This window comes from Mesocricetus auratus, unplaced genomic scaffold, assembly GCF_017639785.1.
Source record: "Mesocricetus auratus isolate SY011 unplaced genomic scaffold, BCM_Maur_2.0 Super-Scaffold_100007, whole genome shotgun sequence".
NCBI lineage: Eukaryota > Metazoa > Chordata > Mammalia > Rodentia > Cricetidae > Mesocricetus > Mesocricetus auratus.
In genome coordinates this window covers 11,441,381-11,461,180 of record NW_024429191.1, presented here as the reverse complement: position 1 = coordinate 11,461,180, position 19,800 = coordinate 11,441,381, and the positions used below count along the sequence as shown (strand labels likewise).

At 43.7% G+C, this 19,800-nt stretch overlaps 1 protein-coding gene across 4 annotated transcripts in view; it reads left to right on the top strand.

The window, feature by feature from the left end:
- Positions 1-7,222, top strand: part of Cpeb4 (cytoplasmic polyadenylation element binding protein 4) — a 63,866-nt gene extending 56,644 nt beyond the window's left edge. For all 4 annotated transcript variants that reach the window (XM_005081542.4, XM_005081541.4, XM_005081540.4 and 1 more), the window contains 2 exons: positions 1,582-1,763; positions 2,918-7,222. In XM_005081542.4, coding sequence (XP_005081599.1) covers positions 1,582-1,763; positions 2,918-3,145 — 410 coding nt within the window. In that variant the 3' untranslated portion in view covers positions 3,146-7,222. The remainder of the gene's footprint in view (positions 1-1,581; positions 1,764-2,917) is intronic.
- The last annotated feature ends 12,578 nt before the right edge of the window (positions 7,223-19,800 follow it).

Below are 19,800 nucleotides of genomic sequence, written 5' to 3'. Positions count from 1 at the left end.
GGAGAAGATGCCTTCACTATCTCGTTTTTTAAAATAGAATATATTTTATTTATTCTCTGTAGTTTCACATACGTGAACAATGTATCTTGATCATATCCACACCAGCTTCCCCCAGGCACCTCCATCAAATTCTCCTCCTCCCTCCATGTCCTTTCCTTTTTTTCTTTTTTTCAATTTTTGTAACCCAAAGTCTATTTGGAGCTGGCTGTTCTTGGCATGATCTTGTGAAAGTGACCACACTGCAATGAGTTCACAAGTGCAATGGCTATGTCCTGTCAGGGAGACAGCACTTCACAGTGCTCTTCCCTCCTCCTGCTGTTACATTCTTTCTACCCCTCTTCTGTGATGTTCTCTGAGCCTTGTGGCAACAGTTGGTTAGATGTCTCATTTAGGACTGAGCACTCAACTGTCAAGTATTCTCCTCACTTTGATCAGCTACAAGTCTCTGCATTGACTGCTGCTCCTCACCAAAGAATTAGATTTCTCTGGTTGAGAGCAACACTAGTCTATATGAATAAACAAACTTTTGGGAGATAGTTTGACAACACTTGGCAAGACTATAGTGGCTTTCGCCCAGGTTTACACTACCAAGCATGAATTCCCTTCTGTGGAAAAGGCCTCAAATCCAATCCAAAATCAGTTTGTTACCCCCTTACCCTTGTGCTACTACTGAGCTCTGGTGAGCACATAGTACCTGTCAGGTTACAGTATAGTAGCATCTAGAGCTCATTGCTGTGTGATACTGTTGATGGCTTTTTCTTTCATTGGCGTTCATAGCTCCTTCTTGCACTATAAAAACTAGCCAGTATGTTATCTGTTCACCCTAGAGCAGTGACAATAGTCTGTGATGTTTAGTGGGCCTCTGTGTGTCACTGATCAGTAATGCACAGGGAGGTTTCACAAGCCTGCACTGAGATTTTCATTCCCTAGTCACTGTCTTCTGGCAGAAGCATTGTCCACCCTATGTTCAAACTCTTTTTTTAATTTTATTTATTTGTATCTTAATGTGTATGGGTGTTTTGCCTGTATGTATGTCTGTGCACCATGTGTGTACAGTGCCCCCAGAGGCAAGACGAGGGCATTGGATCCCCTTAAACTTGAGGTATACAGACAACTGTAAGTTGCCATGTGAGTGCTGGGAATCAAACAGGGGTCCTATGAAAAAGCAGCCAATGCAGCAAAGGTACCAGATAGTAAGAGGGGTCAGAGGGGCTCCCAAAGAATCTACCAGTTACTTTTCTAATGCTCAATTTATAGTAACTAATGCTTTGCTAACCAGTACAGATGTGACATCAATGCATCCCAGAGCAGACAAACATGGGTGCCAGGTCTGATCTTGGGCCTCAGTTTTCTCAGAAAATGACTGCCTATTTCATAAGTTGTGAAAATTAAGAGCACATATTGTAAACCAACCAGCCTGCTGGGTGAATAAACACTCACCCAGCAGAAAAGTTATTGTTATAATGACTTTGATTTTAATAATGATGCAAACTCAGAGGTCACATGAACTTTGTTTTGTTGAAACTGTAGGTGTGAGATAAGTCTTCCCGACTATAAGTGTCTCTGCTCCTTTCTTTTTAGTGGAGCTTGCGATGATAATGGATCGGCTGTATGGAGGTGTCTGCTATGCTGGGATCGATACTGACCCTGAGCTCAAATACCCAAAAGGAGCTGGACGGGTCGCATTTTCTAATCAACAGAGTTACATAGCTGCTATCAGTGCCCGCTTTGTTCAGCTACAGCATGGAGAGATAGATAAACGGGTAAGTGCTGGACTGTGTTTGGAAAGTTCTACAAGTGGTGCACCTGTGTTTGATATACACTGACACTTTCCTTAGGACTGACACTGGGATCCAGCACTCTGTGATACTATACTTAGAAGTCTTCATTGGTTATTTTATTGTGTTATTCTCATTCTGAGCTATAAAAACAAGTCAGTGGTGGGTTATGCTCACTGTCTCAGGACATGGATGTTCTGTGTCAGTGGTCATTGTAGCATAAATAAAGAGAAAGCTTGGACTGTAGCTACAGGGACAGGGGCGGGATTTGTTGTAACTCTTCACTCACACTTCCCTGTCAATGTGGGTCTCAGAGCTGGGGTGTATCATTAGAAATGCTTAGGTTTGATCCTCTGTAGTGAAGTCCCTGGGCCAGGGTTCAGTCCTTCTCTAGGTCCTCTACAGAGTCTTGGGCTTAAAGTCTAACTGCCCTTCCTCATCGTCTACAAGTGCTGCTAGAGAGTTTCATCCAAGAATCTGCCATTGGTTATTGACATGCTTGAGAGGCCCAGATGATGGTGGGCCTGTTGCATGCTAGAACAGTCCAGTTCTATAAAGTCACCTTTGACTTTTAGATTCAGGTAAACCACTCACTCTCATTGACAAAGAACAAAGTGAGGTTTCAGGCTATGAGGAACACAGCCACATCATGTTTTACCAGAGTCCCAGCTGTGGACACTTAAACCGTCAGCCAGGCTTAGCAACCTCTCAGAAGTTCATGAAGCAGAAAGCAGCCATCTTCTTGCCCACTGACCCTTGCAGTATGCTTAGACGCTTTTGTTTAAATTATAATTCCAGTAATGACAAAAAAAACCTAGATTCACTAATTAAAACAAGGGTTTCTAAGGAAAAACTCCTGAGAGTTTAATCTCATAATGCTCTAAACAATTGGCTTTACTTTATGATTTCTGATAAATTTCTTCTTTTGATTTTGTGTTTGAAAGTTTATTTTAATATGACAAGGATGTAAGAAGATAGATATAAGCATCTTATGGTAAAATTGATGATCTTCATTTCAGTAAGTGCATCACTGTCCCTTCCTTTGTGACACCTTGACACAAGTAGGTTGAGGCACAGGATAAAAGTATACTTGCACATGGTTCTGAAACGTTGACTCCCTTTTTATCTCTCCATTGCAGGTGGAGGTTAAGCCATATGTCCTGGATGACCAGCTGTGTGATGAATGTCAAGGGGCCCGTTGCGGGGGGAAATTTGCTCCATTTTTCTGTGCTAACGTTACCTGTCTGCAGTATTACTGTGAATATTGCTGGGCTGCTATTCACTCTCGTGCTGGCAGGGAATTCCACAAGCCCCTGGTGAAGGAAGGTGGTGACCGCCCGCGGCATATTTCATTCCGCTGGAACTGAAGGATGAATGACTCCAGAGCTCATTTGTAGGCCTCAGAAGTGCCCTCTTCTGTTAATTCCAACCCTTCCTCAGCCTCTTGACGCTGGCATGTCCTGTGTAGCAGTGTGTAACTAACAGTAGTAGAATGAAAAGAACAACCTACAACATAGGTATTTTGTAGACTCTCGTGTCACTACAAACAGTATGTTCAAACTCCTTCTTCACATCGCCATCGTGTTGCATGTAAGTTTTCATTCTCTTGTTTTGCTGGAGGCCAAGAGAATTCAAACTTGCTGCAGCATTTTCTTAGAGGAGAGAAATATTAACAGAGAAATGAGACAATATTTTGGGTTTTTAATTGCTGATAATGATATAACATATAGGAATATTTATCGAGATAACCACCAACAGTAACACTATTGTCTGTTCTGACACAGTCTCCCCCAGGGAAGTGCTCTTGCCGTTTCCTTTCTTTTCTTTGATTCCTTATCTTTTCTATTCCTTTTGTTCTAACAGCAATGGAGGAAGCTAACAGTTACTAACAGGAAAGAGTATGTCAGAACGAGCAAATGATGAGCAAGAGTGAGCAGAGTAACCAGAAGGGCTTTGAGGCTGAGTGTGGTTTGATCATGCCTCAAATGTACCATACATCAGAAAAAAATAAGCAGGCAGAGCTGAGTTTTTTTTTAATAATTCTTAAAATTCCGAATGTAAGAATTGGGTGGCTTTACTACTGAGGGGAGTGCATTTATTTACTTAACTGACTTCCCAGTCACAGCCCCAGGAAACCTACCAAAGCTAGAATTAATTATATCTGGTGGGAAACAGAAAAACAAATGCATAAATTTTATTTTTCTTGTTATATAGATATTCTATATCCTAATTTACTAAGTCATCAGCTGTCAGCCTTTGCTCTCCATTTTGACATTGAAAAAACAACATACAACATATCTAGACATACCTCAAGGATATTGTTTTTGACTTTGTGTTACAATACACTTGTAGCCAAAACTGGAAGAAAAAAAAAGGATACAAATTGGCTGCCCATTGGCTTTGTTTTCCATTTGAAGTTACTTTGGAATCCTGTAATTTAGTTGTAACATAGAAAATGTGGGGGGGAAGGTTAAAAAAAAAAGTCAAGTAGTTGCAAAGTGTTTTGCACTGTTGAACTAAGTAATTGTGTAAATCTGTGCAAAGTCCGTATGTTTATCTTACTCTTCCTATAAAGTACAATAACATACACTTTCCGAACTTAGCATGGGACATAGTGTTTGAAGTGCCAACTTCATCAAGTAATGCATGCTTTATTATAAATACACCCTAGTTTTGAAAGGTGTTCTTATGTTTTGAACAGTATGCTTCAGAGGTAAATTTAAACTAGTCTCTTGAAGCCCTGGTCATGGAAGTAACTTTTCATTTAATTGACTTTTTCTTATTAAATGCCCTACCGTAGTTCAAAGGATTACTATCAGTGTGCAAAGCATTAACAGCAGCAGCCTCAGTGCGGGCTTGCTATCTGTGCTGCCTAACAGTACCATCTTGGATCCTTCAGAACCAAAGACTTGCCCCGCAGTGCTGGGTCACCGCCTGGCTGGTGACCTCTCTGATGTCTGTAGGAAAAGCAGCCCTTTGTTTTTAACACAGGCTTTAATGAACTACACCTGTTAAATTCCAAAGGTCAAAATGGAGGCACTTGCTGTCTAGAGTTCAACAGGAAGAGGGAGTCGCTGTCCAAGACTCCCCTGCTAACAGAACAGCAAAGCAGTCATGCAAATGGAGGGTGCTCTCGTGTAGCTGGTCAGGGACGGATTTTCTTTTCTCCTGAACTACATGATTCTAATTGGAATGTTCATTTGCCTTTTTCTTTTTTACTGCTTGTAGGTGGCTTGGGGTGTGCTGTTGTGCTGTTCCTACCCAGTAAACAGGCGTGATGAGTTAAGAAATAACACTGCTTGAGAACTAGCTTTGAATAATTTTCCCTTTGTACATGACCTGCTGAATTTCGGTACAGTGTTTTGTAGCTAACTTATTTTGTCATGCACATGATGTATATTTGTTATGCACTACTTTTGTATATCTTGTTTTTCCAACAGTGAACATTTTTAGGCACACTTTTCACTGACGGGATATCTCTTTATGCAATACCTCAATTTTTCATATTGCAAAGAGTAGCTTTTTGTACTTTTATTACTGAGAGATCTTCATATACTTCATTTTTTAATATAAATAATTTTAATAAATTTTATTTTCTTATATTCTGCTTTTTATACATTTCAGTGCTCTGCATACATTTTAAATTATGAATGTTGTGCACTGGCAATGCTATTTTAGAGTCTGCAGAGAAGAGAAAGCATGTTGCTTAAACAGCCTTCCCCAGCACCAGCTATTGGTGTACCTATAATTTAAGAAATAGTCTATGTAAAGTCACAAATTAATGAAAAAATTCGCATGAAAATGACAAGATAACACTGTAGTTCCTAAAAAAAGTTAAATGCATAAGCATAGGGTAGAAATTTAAAATAACAAAATTGTCTACAGCTTCTTACTAAGTTTTTAAAATTATTCATAAAATGCAGACATTTTGGGTGAATGTTTAACCATTTTTAATCTTAATTAATTGATGTTACGTGTTTGATTCAGAGATGTCTGCTCTTTTAAATTCTATATAATAAAACAAAATCTCCTGCCACAGGACAGGTTTGTAATGTTAGTATGCATGACTAATGTAAGAAATTGTTATTCTGCTAATATTTACTTGTGATTGTGTGACAAGCGTGTTTACAGATGATTTGGTTCCACTTATTTCCAGGGCATAAACAATGATTATCTATTACTCTGAACTTTATGATTACATGTCCTTCAGATTACATGGGATTGTAGTTGGGAGTTACCATGTAACTCAAACATAATTAACATGTAATTAGTTTACAGGTTTTAGGGTATCACTTCAATTTACCAAGCATGTAGTTCTAGCGCACTAGCATGGCACCAGCCATGTATTTACAATGTAGTTACAGAGTAATTACATGGTTATTTTTGCAATGTAAAATAAAGTGTTTCTGATTATTTTCTATGTAAAGGAAAAACCCCTCCCCTCACCCCCCCCATCCCCTGGCTTTGGTATTATATATACTTCTCCATACACAGACCTCTGCAGAATGCAAAATAAAACTTGCAGTGAATGAACTTAGCATTTTATGAGAGTGCTGTTGGAAAGACTTGATAATTCACCCCTTTTGTTTTGAAGAGTTGAATCTTCTGTTAAAAGGTGATTTAAAACTTGAATGTGATGAATTGTGGCAAGCTCACTCCAGTTATGTGCAATACTTATCTCACACTTTGGAAGATCTTTGCAGTGTAATTCTTTGTTTTTAATTGCAGACATTTAAAAATGTCATTTTCTACTGTTAAGAGTAATCCTCTTTCTTGCTGGTGTTTCTAAAGAAAAGAATCAGAAATCAATCTTTCTACTAATGTAAATTTGAGATTATTTTTAAAAATGGAATAAAAGAGGTTTTGGTCATTTGCTTTATTTTATTATCTTATTTTAAAGCTACTGTGATTGATAGCATTGTAAGAATTGGGACAATATTGTATTCAACTGTTTTATTTTTTATATTTTTAAATTTTAAAGTATAATTAGTTTTTATAATTTCATCAGATTTTTGTTATATTTTTTGGAAGTGAAACTTTTAGCAAGTGGGTGTCTAGTTTTTACTAATCCCTGATTTCCCAGTGATTGCTCATATTATCAGAAGGAAGCGTTATTTAAGTGCGTCAGTTAATTGTACTACTTGGCTGAATTTCCATATAGTTTTTACTGTGTATGGGGAGGTTGTAGTATTTATTCTAGCATTTTAAATAAGGGTAATTCATTTTTTTATTAAAGTCATTTTCACGTTAAGTTCCTATTTTTGTATGTTCTACTCTTAAGTTATATAACACAGTTCCTTTTTTTAAAAGAGTTCATTTGTTGAAGTGCTAGTGGAAAATTAATGTTATTAAATAGTTTGCAAATGACTATTTATACCAGTATGCATATAATTTTTAAATATTTGTAATGTGAGATGTTGAATGAATAAAACTTTTAACTCAGACTTCTTTTACTCTACTTATTTCTTTTTAACGCAAGTGGGTTCCCAGGTTGGGATATAATATTTGAAAAATATTAGGAATGTCCTGTTGGGCCCCAGCCGAACAAACCGGTTATGAGATAGTGTTTAGTCATCTGAGCACTTGTGTGTTCCTGACTTATGACTATAGTTGGCAGCTATAGTGTCTTTGGCTTTGCAGTTGTTAATTCTTGTGCTGCCCTATAAGGGTGTGTGTGTCTGGGGGTGGGGGCATCAGTCTACAGTCTAAGTGTTCTCCTCCTCCTCTTCTCTCCCTTGTGTGCACTAAGCACATGCTCCACCACTGAGCGTCATCTCTAGTCTCAAAACAGGTCTCCTTTGTCTTTGAACTCCCAGTTCTTTTGAAGACTGCCATCACAGGCTATGGCCTCTGAAACTGTATGCACTGTCTTTTATTTCGTTTAGGTCTCACGTAGACTACCAAGTATTGTAATGTGTCAATATTTATATTTTAAGATACATTTAAACTTTCAATGATATATTACAACAAATATACCCAAGGATGTCCTATTTATGCAGTAAGGTATCTGCACTTTGATCCTGTGATACACTGTTCTCAAGAGTAGGAAGGCAAGTCTTACTGGGGACAAATGCACTGTGAGATGCTTTACTTCTTATATTTTTGGTTGAGCCTAGCCTTTAACGGCTGAGCCACATCTTCAGCCCAAGATGCTTTACTTCTTACTTATCTTTCCCAACATGGAACTCTTTCAGCCTCTAGAAATTGTGGGGAATCGGGCCAGACAGTGAACTATGCCCACAAATTCTAGGTTCCAGGAGCTTTGGCAACATGGTTTCTACCTTCTCTTGACTGGGAGTTTCCAAGACTGACCTGCACAGTATGTTGAAACTCCCCTCGGAAGCTCATGCTCCTTGTTAGTCACACACAGAGCTGTTTCCATTGTCTACCCATATATTCCAGGGCTCCAGGTGTGCTTCAAACCCTTCCCCATGCCCATTCAGTCTCCTTAATCCCACCTTCAGTCCCTACTCTAGAGGACTAGAAATGAGAAGCTACTCTGTAGCTGTTGGGACCAGCACTTACCACAGCTGGCCACAGACACAAACATATCTCCACATAAGCTGTCAGCTTTGACTCTGCGGTCCTGGATATGTTCTCTGACTTTCTGATAATACTGCCTCCTTAAAAATTGAGAATTTCCCTCAGTATTCCCCCCTCCCTCATATTCTGAGGATAGGAACCACTGGATTTGAAAAACCAAAAATTGGGCGTTTATCTTGCCATTCTGGTCTCTCTTATTAGAGAACATCCTGTTTTGACATGCCTGGAATCTTCTCTGGATATTTCTTAAGTTCTAATCTTTCTCTAGTCCAGTTGGTTGTCACCACTGGCCATCTGGGAACATGTCTTACTGTGATTGTGCACAGTGACAGAATTGGAAAAGTACAACTTGTCTCAAGGAAGTTAAAAGTGAGTATTAGCATCAAGTCCAGGATGCAGTCAAGGCAAACATCCATGTTTTGTGTTGCACAGCCTCTAATTAGGTGTCAGTTGAAATGGCTGGAGGCAGATAGAGCCCGAGGGTGGTGAATTGGGGAACACAGATGCTGGAATCTAAGCTTGAGCCTGCTTTAGCCTTTGCCTTCTATTTCAGGAAGTAGAGCTTTGATGCCATACAGATATCTGTATGATCAAGCAAATGTCACCATTTTAAAGAGATTATTTTCAGCTCTTCTCCCACACCTCTGTGACACTGAACAGTGAAAAAAAAAAAAAAAAAAGAACCAGGCAGACCTAGAAATGATTCCCCAGAATCCACCAAAGGCAACAAGGCATCTGAATTTGTTCTGAAATAAATTACCTATAAAAGTAGTCAAGAAGTGGGAGGGGCATGGGGGTCAGTCATTTAAGTATATAAAGTGGCATACATGATTTTCATGATTTTAGGTAGGACCTAGCAAAGACTTGATGCCTACATATTTGGTGGAATGGGGGCATACTTCAGGGAGAGGGTCACCTGATGCAACACCTTTGGTCATCAGCTGTTAGAAAATGTGATGACAGTGACACATGGGACAGGAAGGGAGTCGGGGAGGAAAGTGGAGTGGTTGTAATTATCAGTTGTCTCTCAACAGCCCTGACTCTACAATGGGGAGGGGATTAGTCACAGCCAAGCACCTGGACCCGTGGGCAAGACTCCACCCTCAGACTGCTGCAGGGTATCTAGTGTGGAAAGACAGGCAATGCACTGCTAGGGTACAGCGAAGCCTAGGTTCCCATTCTCATCTGCTAGGCCAGACCGGCCCTCCTACCTGGATATAACTGGAGTACAGCTGAACAGAAGCTGCTGGATAGTTGTTGGGAGAGAAGGGACAGGACAGCTAGGTTGAGGGTGGAGAGCTGTACAGCTCAATGCCAGTCCTGGCTGTGTGGTCGCTGGGTGTATTGCTTGGAGAGGGGTGTGTGTGCATAGTCCATGCAGATGAGGGTCCAGGCTTCCAACAGCATTATTAGAAGAGGGTTGTGTGTGCAGCTCAAACCAAGCAGAGTCCCATGTGGCTAAGCTATTCCCTATGCTTGCCTGCCTTGGCTTGAACCTGGGAGTGAGAGTGATACCTGGTAGTGTTGAGGTAGTGCTTCCCAAGCCCCAGGCCCTGTGCTGTAGGTAGCCCCTTTCAACCTTCCTACAACCTAAGGAGCCAGGTTCTGTTATTATGCCCAGTTTAAGGTAAGCAAGAGTCCGGAATGGTCAGCCAGTCTGGAAAGCAGGCTTTCAATCAGACACACAGATTGCAGGTCCTATTTCACCTTTTTCTAAATTACTAACTTAAGAAGTTTTACTAAAAGTTAGTTCATCCCCATGGGAATTAAAGTCACCAGGAAGTTATGCTGGGACAGTGCACACCATCTTCTCAAACTTCATTTGGTTTGGCCAGTGTACCTTTATAACAGGACAGTGACTATGTGGGAGTCAGGTTCCCCTAGATAGTTAAGACATGGCTCATTTTACCAGCATTACATAGGTGCCAAGAAAGAATAGCCACCTAGCTGAGTCCATGTTTGGGTGTTGGTACTTAGGTGAAGAAATGGGGGGAGGGTAGAGGGAAGGGGTGTGGGAAAAGATATATAAGTCAATTTTCTTTTAGTTCAAACAACATTCCACTGAGGAGAAAGGTTTTGATTTTCTTCTGTAAGACTTAACAACCAAGCATCTTACACATGTGTCATGTTTTTTAATACTCTGCATAGTCTCTTGTGATATCACAAAAATAATTCTGAAATCCACACAGCTAGGGGAGACTTTTCTACTGTGTCCTTGTGAATTTTTCAAATCAGTTTTTGCTTCTGCACTGGAATGTCAGCAGTGCCAAAATAAATTCCTTTTGGAAACTTCTATTCTTGATTTGTATATATTCATGAAAGAAAGTTCTTACCATTTTTAGAGTTCTGGGACTTTAGAACAGGCACAGGGTTTCAATTTGTGCAGCGCCCTGAACAGCTGCTCTTAGACAGATGTAACTCAGTACAGCCCGGAAGAAGCAACTAGGGTGTTTGAACCTGGATTACAGCAAAATACCTTAGAGGGTAGCAGGCCATGCATGCCCTGCACCCCATGAGCAAGTCCCTCAAAGTTTCAATCATAATGTTCTAAAAGAGCAAAGGACCCACATGGGTTCCAACTTAGTCTCATAGGAGGTCTTAGTAAGTCAGAACCAGCACCGGAAGTGTGATAAGGGATTGGGGGGGGGCTCTGGGGTGGAGATCAGGAACACTGCGGAGCATGGGAAGACGAGAGTGGAGCATTAATGCACATGCACTCAATTAGGAACAGGCCGCCTCCACATCCATCACAGCCTTGCCTGGCCCAGTGTGATGTCATTTCACAGGTGCAGTCACCATGCATAAAGGGGGACCAGAATCCTCCTTGGCTTTCCTCATGCCCACATTGTGCATCAATACCCTTCCCTCTGAGGTCCAGATGGAGCATAAGGAGTCCTGACTTCAGGGCGATTGAGCCTATCATTTGTGGTGAAACAACAGCAAGAGACATGCCTTGCTACAGGCTGCGAGTCCGGCCTGTTAACCCTTGTTACACAGCAGCATTGCTGTCATTCCTGTTGTCATCCCTCCACCAATAGAGTCCCTGCCCTGGTGCTGGGTGAGAGCATGGCTCAGTGGCAGAGCTACTGCTGCAGGCCAGCAGGTGGGAGCCCTCAGATGTCCCCTGCCCAGGTTGGTTTTCTGTGGATTATCTGGTCCCCTATCCCTGTGAGCCCACCACAGTTGCCATGGTGACAGAGCATTGAGACTCCAGGCTGCCATGAAGGGCCAGCTAGTTCCTCTCTCTCTCTTTCTCTGTCTCTGTCTCTCTCTGTCTCTCTCTCTCTCTCCCTCTCCCTCTCTCCACATCTCCTTCCCCCATTTCTCCACACACCCCTCTATCCAGAACAGGAGTATTCATTTCATTCCACCACTTGGAGATGCACAGGGCAGTGGAGGGTGTGAGTCTGTGTTGGCAAACTGCACACAAAACCCCAGAAGGGCTGTGTTCCGAGGTTTTAGTTTCCTGAATGTTTTAGAGTGAGTCCAAAATCTCTTTGGAGGAAAAAATTAAAAAGAGGTAGGAGGTGCCAGAATGCAGGCTTGTGGCCCTGGGGTGGCAGATCAATGATACGGCCTTCAAGGAAACACAGACTCTTGTTATTTCTTCTCTGCCCTCTAAGTGCAAGATTCAGATGAAGGTGGACCCAGGCATAGTGAGATCAAAGTATCGAGTTTGGTTTGGGAGCTGGACAAACCTGGGCAAAATCCCAAAGCCTGGGGTCATTGTGGCTATGGCTCTGGGTGGCCCTGGGTTTCTGTCCCTAACCTGCCTGCCTATGACTGAGCAAGTGACATGACCCAATTAGGGGGCCGCTGACAACCATTTTGCATCTCTGGGTTGCTGTGATGATGAACTGAAGTATTCACAAAAGCACCTGAGGCAGGAGCACGGCAGCCCCCACTTTCACCAGCACTTCTTAGTCCAGGTCTGGCTGCTGTTGACAGCAGCTGCCTGGAAAAGGAAAGTCCCTCCCTATCTCTGAGATCACTGCCTATGCCACCAGCTTCCTGCAGCCAGAGTGAATCAGGGCTCTGGCTTGCCATTGAGCAGCGGGAGCAGATGCCCACTGCCTTGAGATAAAATCTCCATGCCTTCCTGCCTTTCAAAGTAGCCTTGGCCTCCACCATAAACTCCCTTATTGCTTCTTGATCACAGCTCCAACCACTCTCCGTGGGCTTCTCTCCATTCCTCTCAGTCAAGTTCCCTTGGTGGTACAGGGCCTTCCCCCATCCTGTCTCCACCTACCCATTCCTGACTTCAACTCCACACAGCTGACTTTGCATCCTCCAGGGCTTAGGAGATGACCCCTCATGAGACACAACTTTCTGGAGACCCCTAAGTTCATCTTCTGCTGCTATCACAAGATACCACAGACTTCACAAATTATAAACAACAAATTCATTTGGCTTACTGTCTGGAATTCTAAGAACATGGTGTCTACATTTGATAAACACGTCAAGGGCCTGAGCACTCTATTACAACGTGGTGGTAAGACAAGAGCACTGTCTTAGTTTCCACTTCTGTGATAAAATGCAGTGACCAAAAGCGGCTTGCAGACCCGAGACAGACTGCCATTTCTTACCCGAGACTGCCATTTCTTACCCGAGACTGCCATTTCTTACCAGAGACTGCCATTTCTTACCAGAGACTGCCATTTCTTACCCGAGACAGACTGCCATTTCTTACCAGAGACTGCCATTTCTTACCAGAGACTGCCATTTCTTACCAGATGACTGGGCTCTGCCCCTTCTCTCAGACAAGTGGGCTCCAGAAAGCCTTGGCTGTTCTGAGCTTAGAGGCTAAGGTAAACTGGGAACCTGGACAGCTAGTGAAGCCTGGTGGACTATGGCAGGCCTCCCTAGCTGGAAGCTGCTCCTGACCCTGGCTTTGGGGTAGGAGGGGTACTCATACAACAATAACTGGTTCCTTCCGCCATGAGCAGACCAGCCACTCCAGGCTGGAATCTGCTTTGGTTTAGAGTTGGTCTTAGTCCCAGAGAAGGGAGTTTGTTCAATATCATCCATCTCTCTGTCTCGATAAAAACACCACCAACAAAACGCACACATTTGCCCCTAACTAGGAGCTGAAGGTACTGAAGGGGGCTATATTGACAAAGAAAGCTTCTGTTCTCTTGGCCTCTCTATTCTTGAGATAAGGCCTGGGTTTGAACTTGTGCCTCTGTACACTCACATGTGCCTATGTCTTTGCGTCTGTGGGTTTGCTGCTGTGAATGTGATCTGGTGAGTCTCTGAGCCTTCATCTATTCTAACTAACCACACTCAATGTGAAGAGCTGTTGGGAGGATTGAAAATTAAGCCTTGTCTGCTTCAGATCACAGTGCACATACTGGGTAAGGAGGTGTGCTTAGCGGGTGCTGGCCAGGGGAAGGTCTGCACATGCTCAGTACAGACAAGGGTGCTGTCTGAATATTTTTGGTGCAATGTTGGTTGAATCTGTAGTTGGACAGATCTGCAGATATGTCCCAGGACTGTGGAATGCCCTCTATACACGGCTGCACTTGGTGACTATTAGCTACAGCTATTAATCTGCAAAAGGAAATGTCATCAGGGAATTCTCTCTTAGTCTCTCCTTCATCTATCAAGAATTTGCACTGCCCCCAGGCTCTGACCACACATACCACAGGAACAGACCCAGCTAAGTTCCCACCTTCCTGGGATTCATATTGAAAGGAGAAATCTGGTATAGCAAGGGTGCATATCCATAAACTAGAAACAAACAAGTGATGTAGCAGAGACTAGTGTTGGGGACAGGAATCAGGGCCACTTTCCTTGCCTTTGGTACAGGAGTGTCGTCAAGGGCATCTATGGACCTGCAGATCTCAACTCCACACTCCTTGGCACTCTCCTTCAACCCCCAGGATGTTACTACCATCAAGGAGTAGTTTGTCATCGTCACAACATTTCTTGTCTTGGCCTTTGCACAGGATTGCTTGGTTGGCATGGCATTTGTTTGGGTCCCTCTCTGTATTGTTGGGAAATCTTCAGTCCTGAATTTCTTTATCAACCCAGGGCATACCAAAACCCCAGCCTTAGGGACCATTGCAATGAGCCTGTGACCACTGAAATGAGGCTGTGGGAGAGTGTCACTTGGAAGGGGATTCTGTTACCCTCAGTGGGCTAAAGGTCCTGAATGAGCCCCTAGATTGTTGGAGGAAGGACTGGGGTTGCAGATCAGGATGCCACTACTCAAACTAAACCCTAACTAGGTCATTTTACTCCCACTCAGGAAGGTGCTTAGCCATCCCAAAGCAGAAGAGCAAGCCTCCCAGGTGAAACGGCTTTTACTCCTAAACCAAGAGGGAGCAAGGCTGCTCCTGGTTTACTGGGCTTTCACCTTAGGATCTATACTCAGCTGGCACATAAGAGGAAGGGGAGGCCCTGAGAAAGGCTGTTGTCTGGAGGTGGCTCTGCGCAGGGATTCATGAGGAAGGGAAGAATGCCTGGGGAATGGGGAGCAAACATACACACCTGCCTGCTGGACTCATTCACGGGGGAAGCGGGGCCTCTCTGGCTGGGAGGTGTATGGGTGCAGGGTTACCCACAGAAGCAGGGGCAACTGGAAGGGAGGTGCCTCACTGAAAACTGTACCCCAGCATGGGCCAGCACCACCAACACTGCAACCCTGGAGCCCTCTGGATGGTTTGCAAGCAGCTGGACAGGTTTGGGAGTCTCCTCTGGAGTTCTGGTCAGAGTCTCCCGTAGGTTCGGCCTCCTCCTTCCCAGGTCATTATTTGCTGCTTCTGTAACAGGGGGCAGGGCGGGGAGACTTTGTGAGTCCTGCTTGTTTCAGCTTTTCCAGAGCTTGTGAGGGTCACTCACTTCCTTATTGCAAAAAAACTTCCCTCCTCTGGCCAGGAGAGAGGGTCTCAACTGGGAAGGAACCACCACCGTGTGCCCATATATAACAGCCATTCTGTCTGGAGTAAAGCACTGTCGATGATGCTATGGTTTGGTTTTGCTTCCCTGATGACTACTGTTTGCCTGGCTTCCTTTGAAAGTTGTCTATTCAGATCTCTTGCCCATGTTTGAAGTTGTTTTCTAGCTTTTGGGTTGTTTTAGCTCCTTATATTAACAATTAGTTTATATTATTGCAAATACTCTCCCATACTACAGGTGGCCTCATTTTGCTCAGCGTTCCTTTGCAGAAGCTTCCAGTTTGATTTTTTTCCTATTTGTTTGCTTTGCTTTTGTTTTGGGAGTTTTTGAAGTCTTCGATATTTAATCCTGGCTCTCATTACCTAGGCCAGGCTGACCTCGAACTCATAAAGATCCTCCTGTCTTTGCAACTCAGCTCTAAGATCAAAAGGGTGCACCACCATGCCTGGCCTCTTCATCTGTCTTTGCTTTAGAGGTCTTGCTCAAAACATCCTTTCCTGGTCCAAGCTATGCATGAAGTATCCATTTTCTTCCAGTGGTTTTGTAGTTTGGGGCCTTACATTTAAGTCCTCAAAATACTTTATTTTCAGATATGTGTATGGAGAACCACTAAAAAGAGAGCACCAGGGTGGGACCTGAGCTGACTTCTCATTACTCTGCAGTCACAAGACACTAGGTTTCCGGGGTGGGGTGAATAGGCTGTGTGGGAGGGAGTGGCAGCGGTCTGGGTGAGTGACCCTGGTGGATGTTAGTGACTGATGGTGGCTTGCGCCAGGATACCAGCAGCTGGCTGGAAGGCACTTGAAGGAAGTGTGGGCATTGGGGAAGACACATTTGAACCAGTTGGTTGTTGGCAAAATCCTGCATACTCTATTTTGGAAGGAAACACAGGTTATAATGCATTTCTAATCCCTTTTCCATGGAACCCATCAGCAAAGGCAATCTATTCCAGAAGCAACCAGAGCCTGCTCCAGGTATGCCTGAGATAGCAGGACCCTCCAAAGAGAATGTTGCTTACAATGGGCGGTATCCCTTCCTACAGCTATGTGGCTTACCTGTTGATTCAGCTACTGGAGGGATTTGAACAGACAGCCTGTCAGCCCTGGATGACACTGTTTGTCTACTGCCCTCGGTTCCGAAGTCACATCAAAATTCTTGCTTCTTTGCTTGTTTGATCAGGCACGGAGATTCTGCTCAAACAGCAGCATATGGTACTTAGATGCTCTGAAAGGTTCTAATTCTAATTAAGTATTACTCTAATTCAGAGGAGGGCTGTGGGAGGGAAGAGAGATCAAAGTGATGGTGTGGATTGTCTGACTAGGAGACTGAGCTTACAAACCAGGAACTCTCATGCTATGAGGCAGTTTTCCAGATTCTGGGTCTAAGGGAACTGTCTCTCACTCCCCAGAAGGGAGTTCAGTTTCCAAAGCAGAGCCTTAAGCTGGGTTTGGGGCCCACAGCCCTTTTATTCACAGGGGTAAGATTGAGTGACAGCGTGAAGAGCCACTCAGTGACCTTCCAGGACACTTGAGCCATCTGACACCTTTAAACCGGTGTGCTGTACCCTCTGCCCGTCACACGTAAAGAATCCGGGCTTTAAAAGGAAATAATTTCTCAAAAAAAAGTACAATTCCTTCCACTGAGGGTTGACAAAAATCACTTGTTTAAAGTAAGCATTGTAAATCTGTCACGATTTCTTCAAACCAGCAGGTACACAAAACCTTCAGTCTTACCCACCTATGGAATTGGACTTCTTGCCAAGGGAAGTCTTGGGGGTAGCTTTTGGAAGGTTGGGGAGATTGGTAGTGGAGAACATCGCAGCCCCCCACCATGGCCACTGCACACTCCTGATCAGACTCTAGCCATCCTCAGGAACAGGATGGTGATGTCTGGAAATGTGTAGAAGATTCAATGCAGGGTGAAAGGGACAGGTGAGGTGAGAAGGCCCTTTCCTGACAGTCACGATGAGGTCGCCTTGGGGACAGCATATGTTCCTATACCCACGGCTGGCTAATAGAATGCCTGACAAGGAATGTGTATCTTTAAAAATTGTTTTGGCAAAAAAAAAAAACATCAGGATAGCTAAAATAATCCTGGTACAATAAAAGAACTTCCGGAGGTATCATCGCCCCTGATTTCAAGCTGTATTACAGAGCTATAGTAATTTTAAAAAAGCTCATGGAATTGGCATAAAAACAGATAGGTGGATCAATGTAATCAAATCAAAGACCCCCACATAAATCCACACACCTGAGGACACCTGATTTCTTATAAAAGAAGGCAGAAATACACAATGGAAAAAAGAAAGCAACTTCAACAAATGGTGCTGGTCTAACTGGATGTCTGCATGGAGAAGAATGCAAATAGATCCAAATCTATACACAAAACTCAAGTCCAAGTGGATCAAAGACCTCAACATAAATCCAGATACACTGAACCTGATAGGCGAGAAAGTGGGAGAACATCCTTGAACACCTTGGCTTAGGAGATAACATCCCGAATAGAACACCAACAGCACAGACACTCAGATCAACAATTAATAAATGGGACCTCCTGAAACTGAAAAGCTTCTGTAAGACAAAGGACAAAATCAATAGGACAAAACAGCAGCTTACAGAATGGGAACATATCTTCACCAACCCCACATCTAACAAAGGGCTAATTTCCAAAATACATAAAGAACTCAAGAAACTAGACACCAAAATACCAAATAATCCAGTCAGAAAAACGGGGTACAGAGCTAAACAGAGGAATCTGAAATGGCCAAGAAACACTTAAAGAAATGTTCAATATCCTTAGCCACCAGGGAAATGCAAATCAAAACTACTTTGAGATTCCATCTTACACCTGTCAGAATGTCTAAAATTAAAAAGTGACAGCTCACGCTGGAGGGGATGTGGAACAAGGAGAACACCTCCATTGCTGGTGGGAGGGCAAACTCTACAACCACTATGAAAAACAACATGGTGGTTCCCCCAAAATTGGGACTCCATCTACCTCAAGACTCAGCTATACCACTCTTAGGCATATACCCAAAGGATGCCCTACCACAAAGATACTTGCCCAACTATGTTCATAGCATCTTTATTCATAATAGCCAGGAAATGGAAATAATCTAGATGTCCCTCAATTGAAGAATGGAGAAAGAAAATGTGTTGCATTTACACAATGGAGTACTACTCAGCTGTTTAAAAAAATGGCACCATAAATTCACAGACAAATGGATGGAACTAGAATGTAATCATCCTGAATGAAGTAATCCAGACCAAGAAAAACAAACATGGCACATATTCACTTGTAAGTGGGCATTCGCTGTTAAGTAAAGGATAACCATGCTACAATCCACAGACCCAGAGAAGCAAAGTAACAAGGAGGGCTCGAGGGGAGATGCATGGATCTCCCTGGGCAGGGGAAGCAGACTAGATTTTGCAGGTAGACTGGGGGAGGGTGGAGATAGGAACAGGAGGGATCAGGCTGGGGGTCGGGGTGGAAGGAGAGAGCACAGGGAGGGATGGCTGGAATTGGGGGGGCAGCTGGGAGCACTGTGGAAATCTAGTGAGGTGTAAACTCCCTGGAATCTATCAAAGTGACCCTAGCAAAGTCTCCTAGTACTGGGGATGCAGGGCCTGAACTGGCCATCTCCTGTAACCAGGCAAGGCTTCCAGGAGTGGGGCTAGGACACCAGCCCAGCCACTAAACCTCCTACCTGTAGTCTGCCCTGTCTGCAAGAAGTAACAGTAGCACAGAACTGGTAACCAACCAACGACTGGTCCAGCTTGAGGGGCACAAGAGGGAGCCCAGACCTGACGCTCCCTAGTTGGCCAGGAATCAGAGACTGGACAGCCCAGAGACATAGGACAAACACAACTGGAAAAAAAAAGAGTCACTGAAGTGATTCCTGGCGATGCTCTGCTATACTCATAGATCAGAGTCTAGCCCAATCATCAGAGAGGCTTCCTCCAGTAGCTGATGGTACCAGCTGCAGAGACCCACACTAGGTGGAGCTCAGGGAAGCCCAAGGAAGAATTGTAGGAGCCAGAGGGGTTGAGGACATCAGGAGAACATGGTCCACAAAATCAACTAAGCAGGGAGCACAGAGGATCACAGAGACTGAAGTGACCATCTCAGATCCTGCATGGGTCTGTGCTAGGTTCTCTGCAAACATGCTGTGGTTGTGTAGTTTGGTGTTCTTGTGGGACTCCCAACAGGGAGAGCCGGTGGCGGTGGGGGTGGGGAGGGTGGTGGTGGTGGCGGCTGACTCTTTCATCTCCCCTTGGAACCCCTTTCCTCCTGCTGGCTTGCCTCGTCTAGCCTGGATGAGAGGGGATCTGTGCCTGGTCTTACTGTAATTTACTATGCCGTGTTCAGTCCTGGGACCTGCTCTTTTCTGAAAGGAAACAGAGGAAGAGTGTATCTGGGGGAAGGCGGCAGTATGTGATAGGGGGGTGGGGGGCCGGGGTAAGCTGGGAGAAGTAAAGGGAGGCAAAGCTGCTTGGGATGTAAAGTATGAGAGAATAACAAAAATAAATTTAATTTTTTTGTTTTGTTAGACTATATTGACTCCACACGATAATGGGTT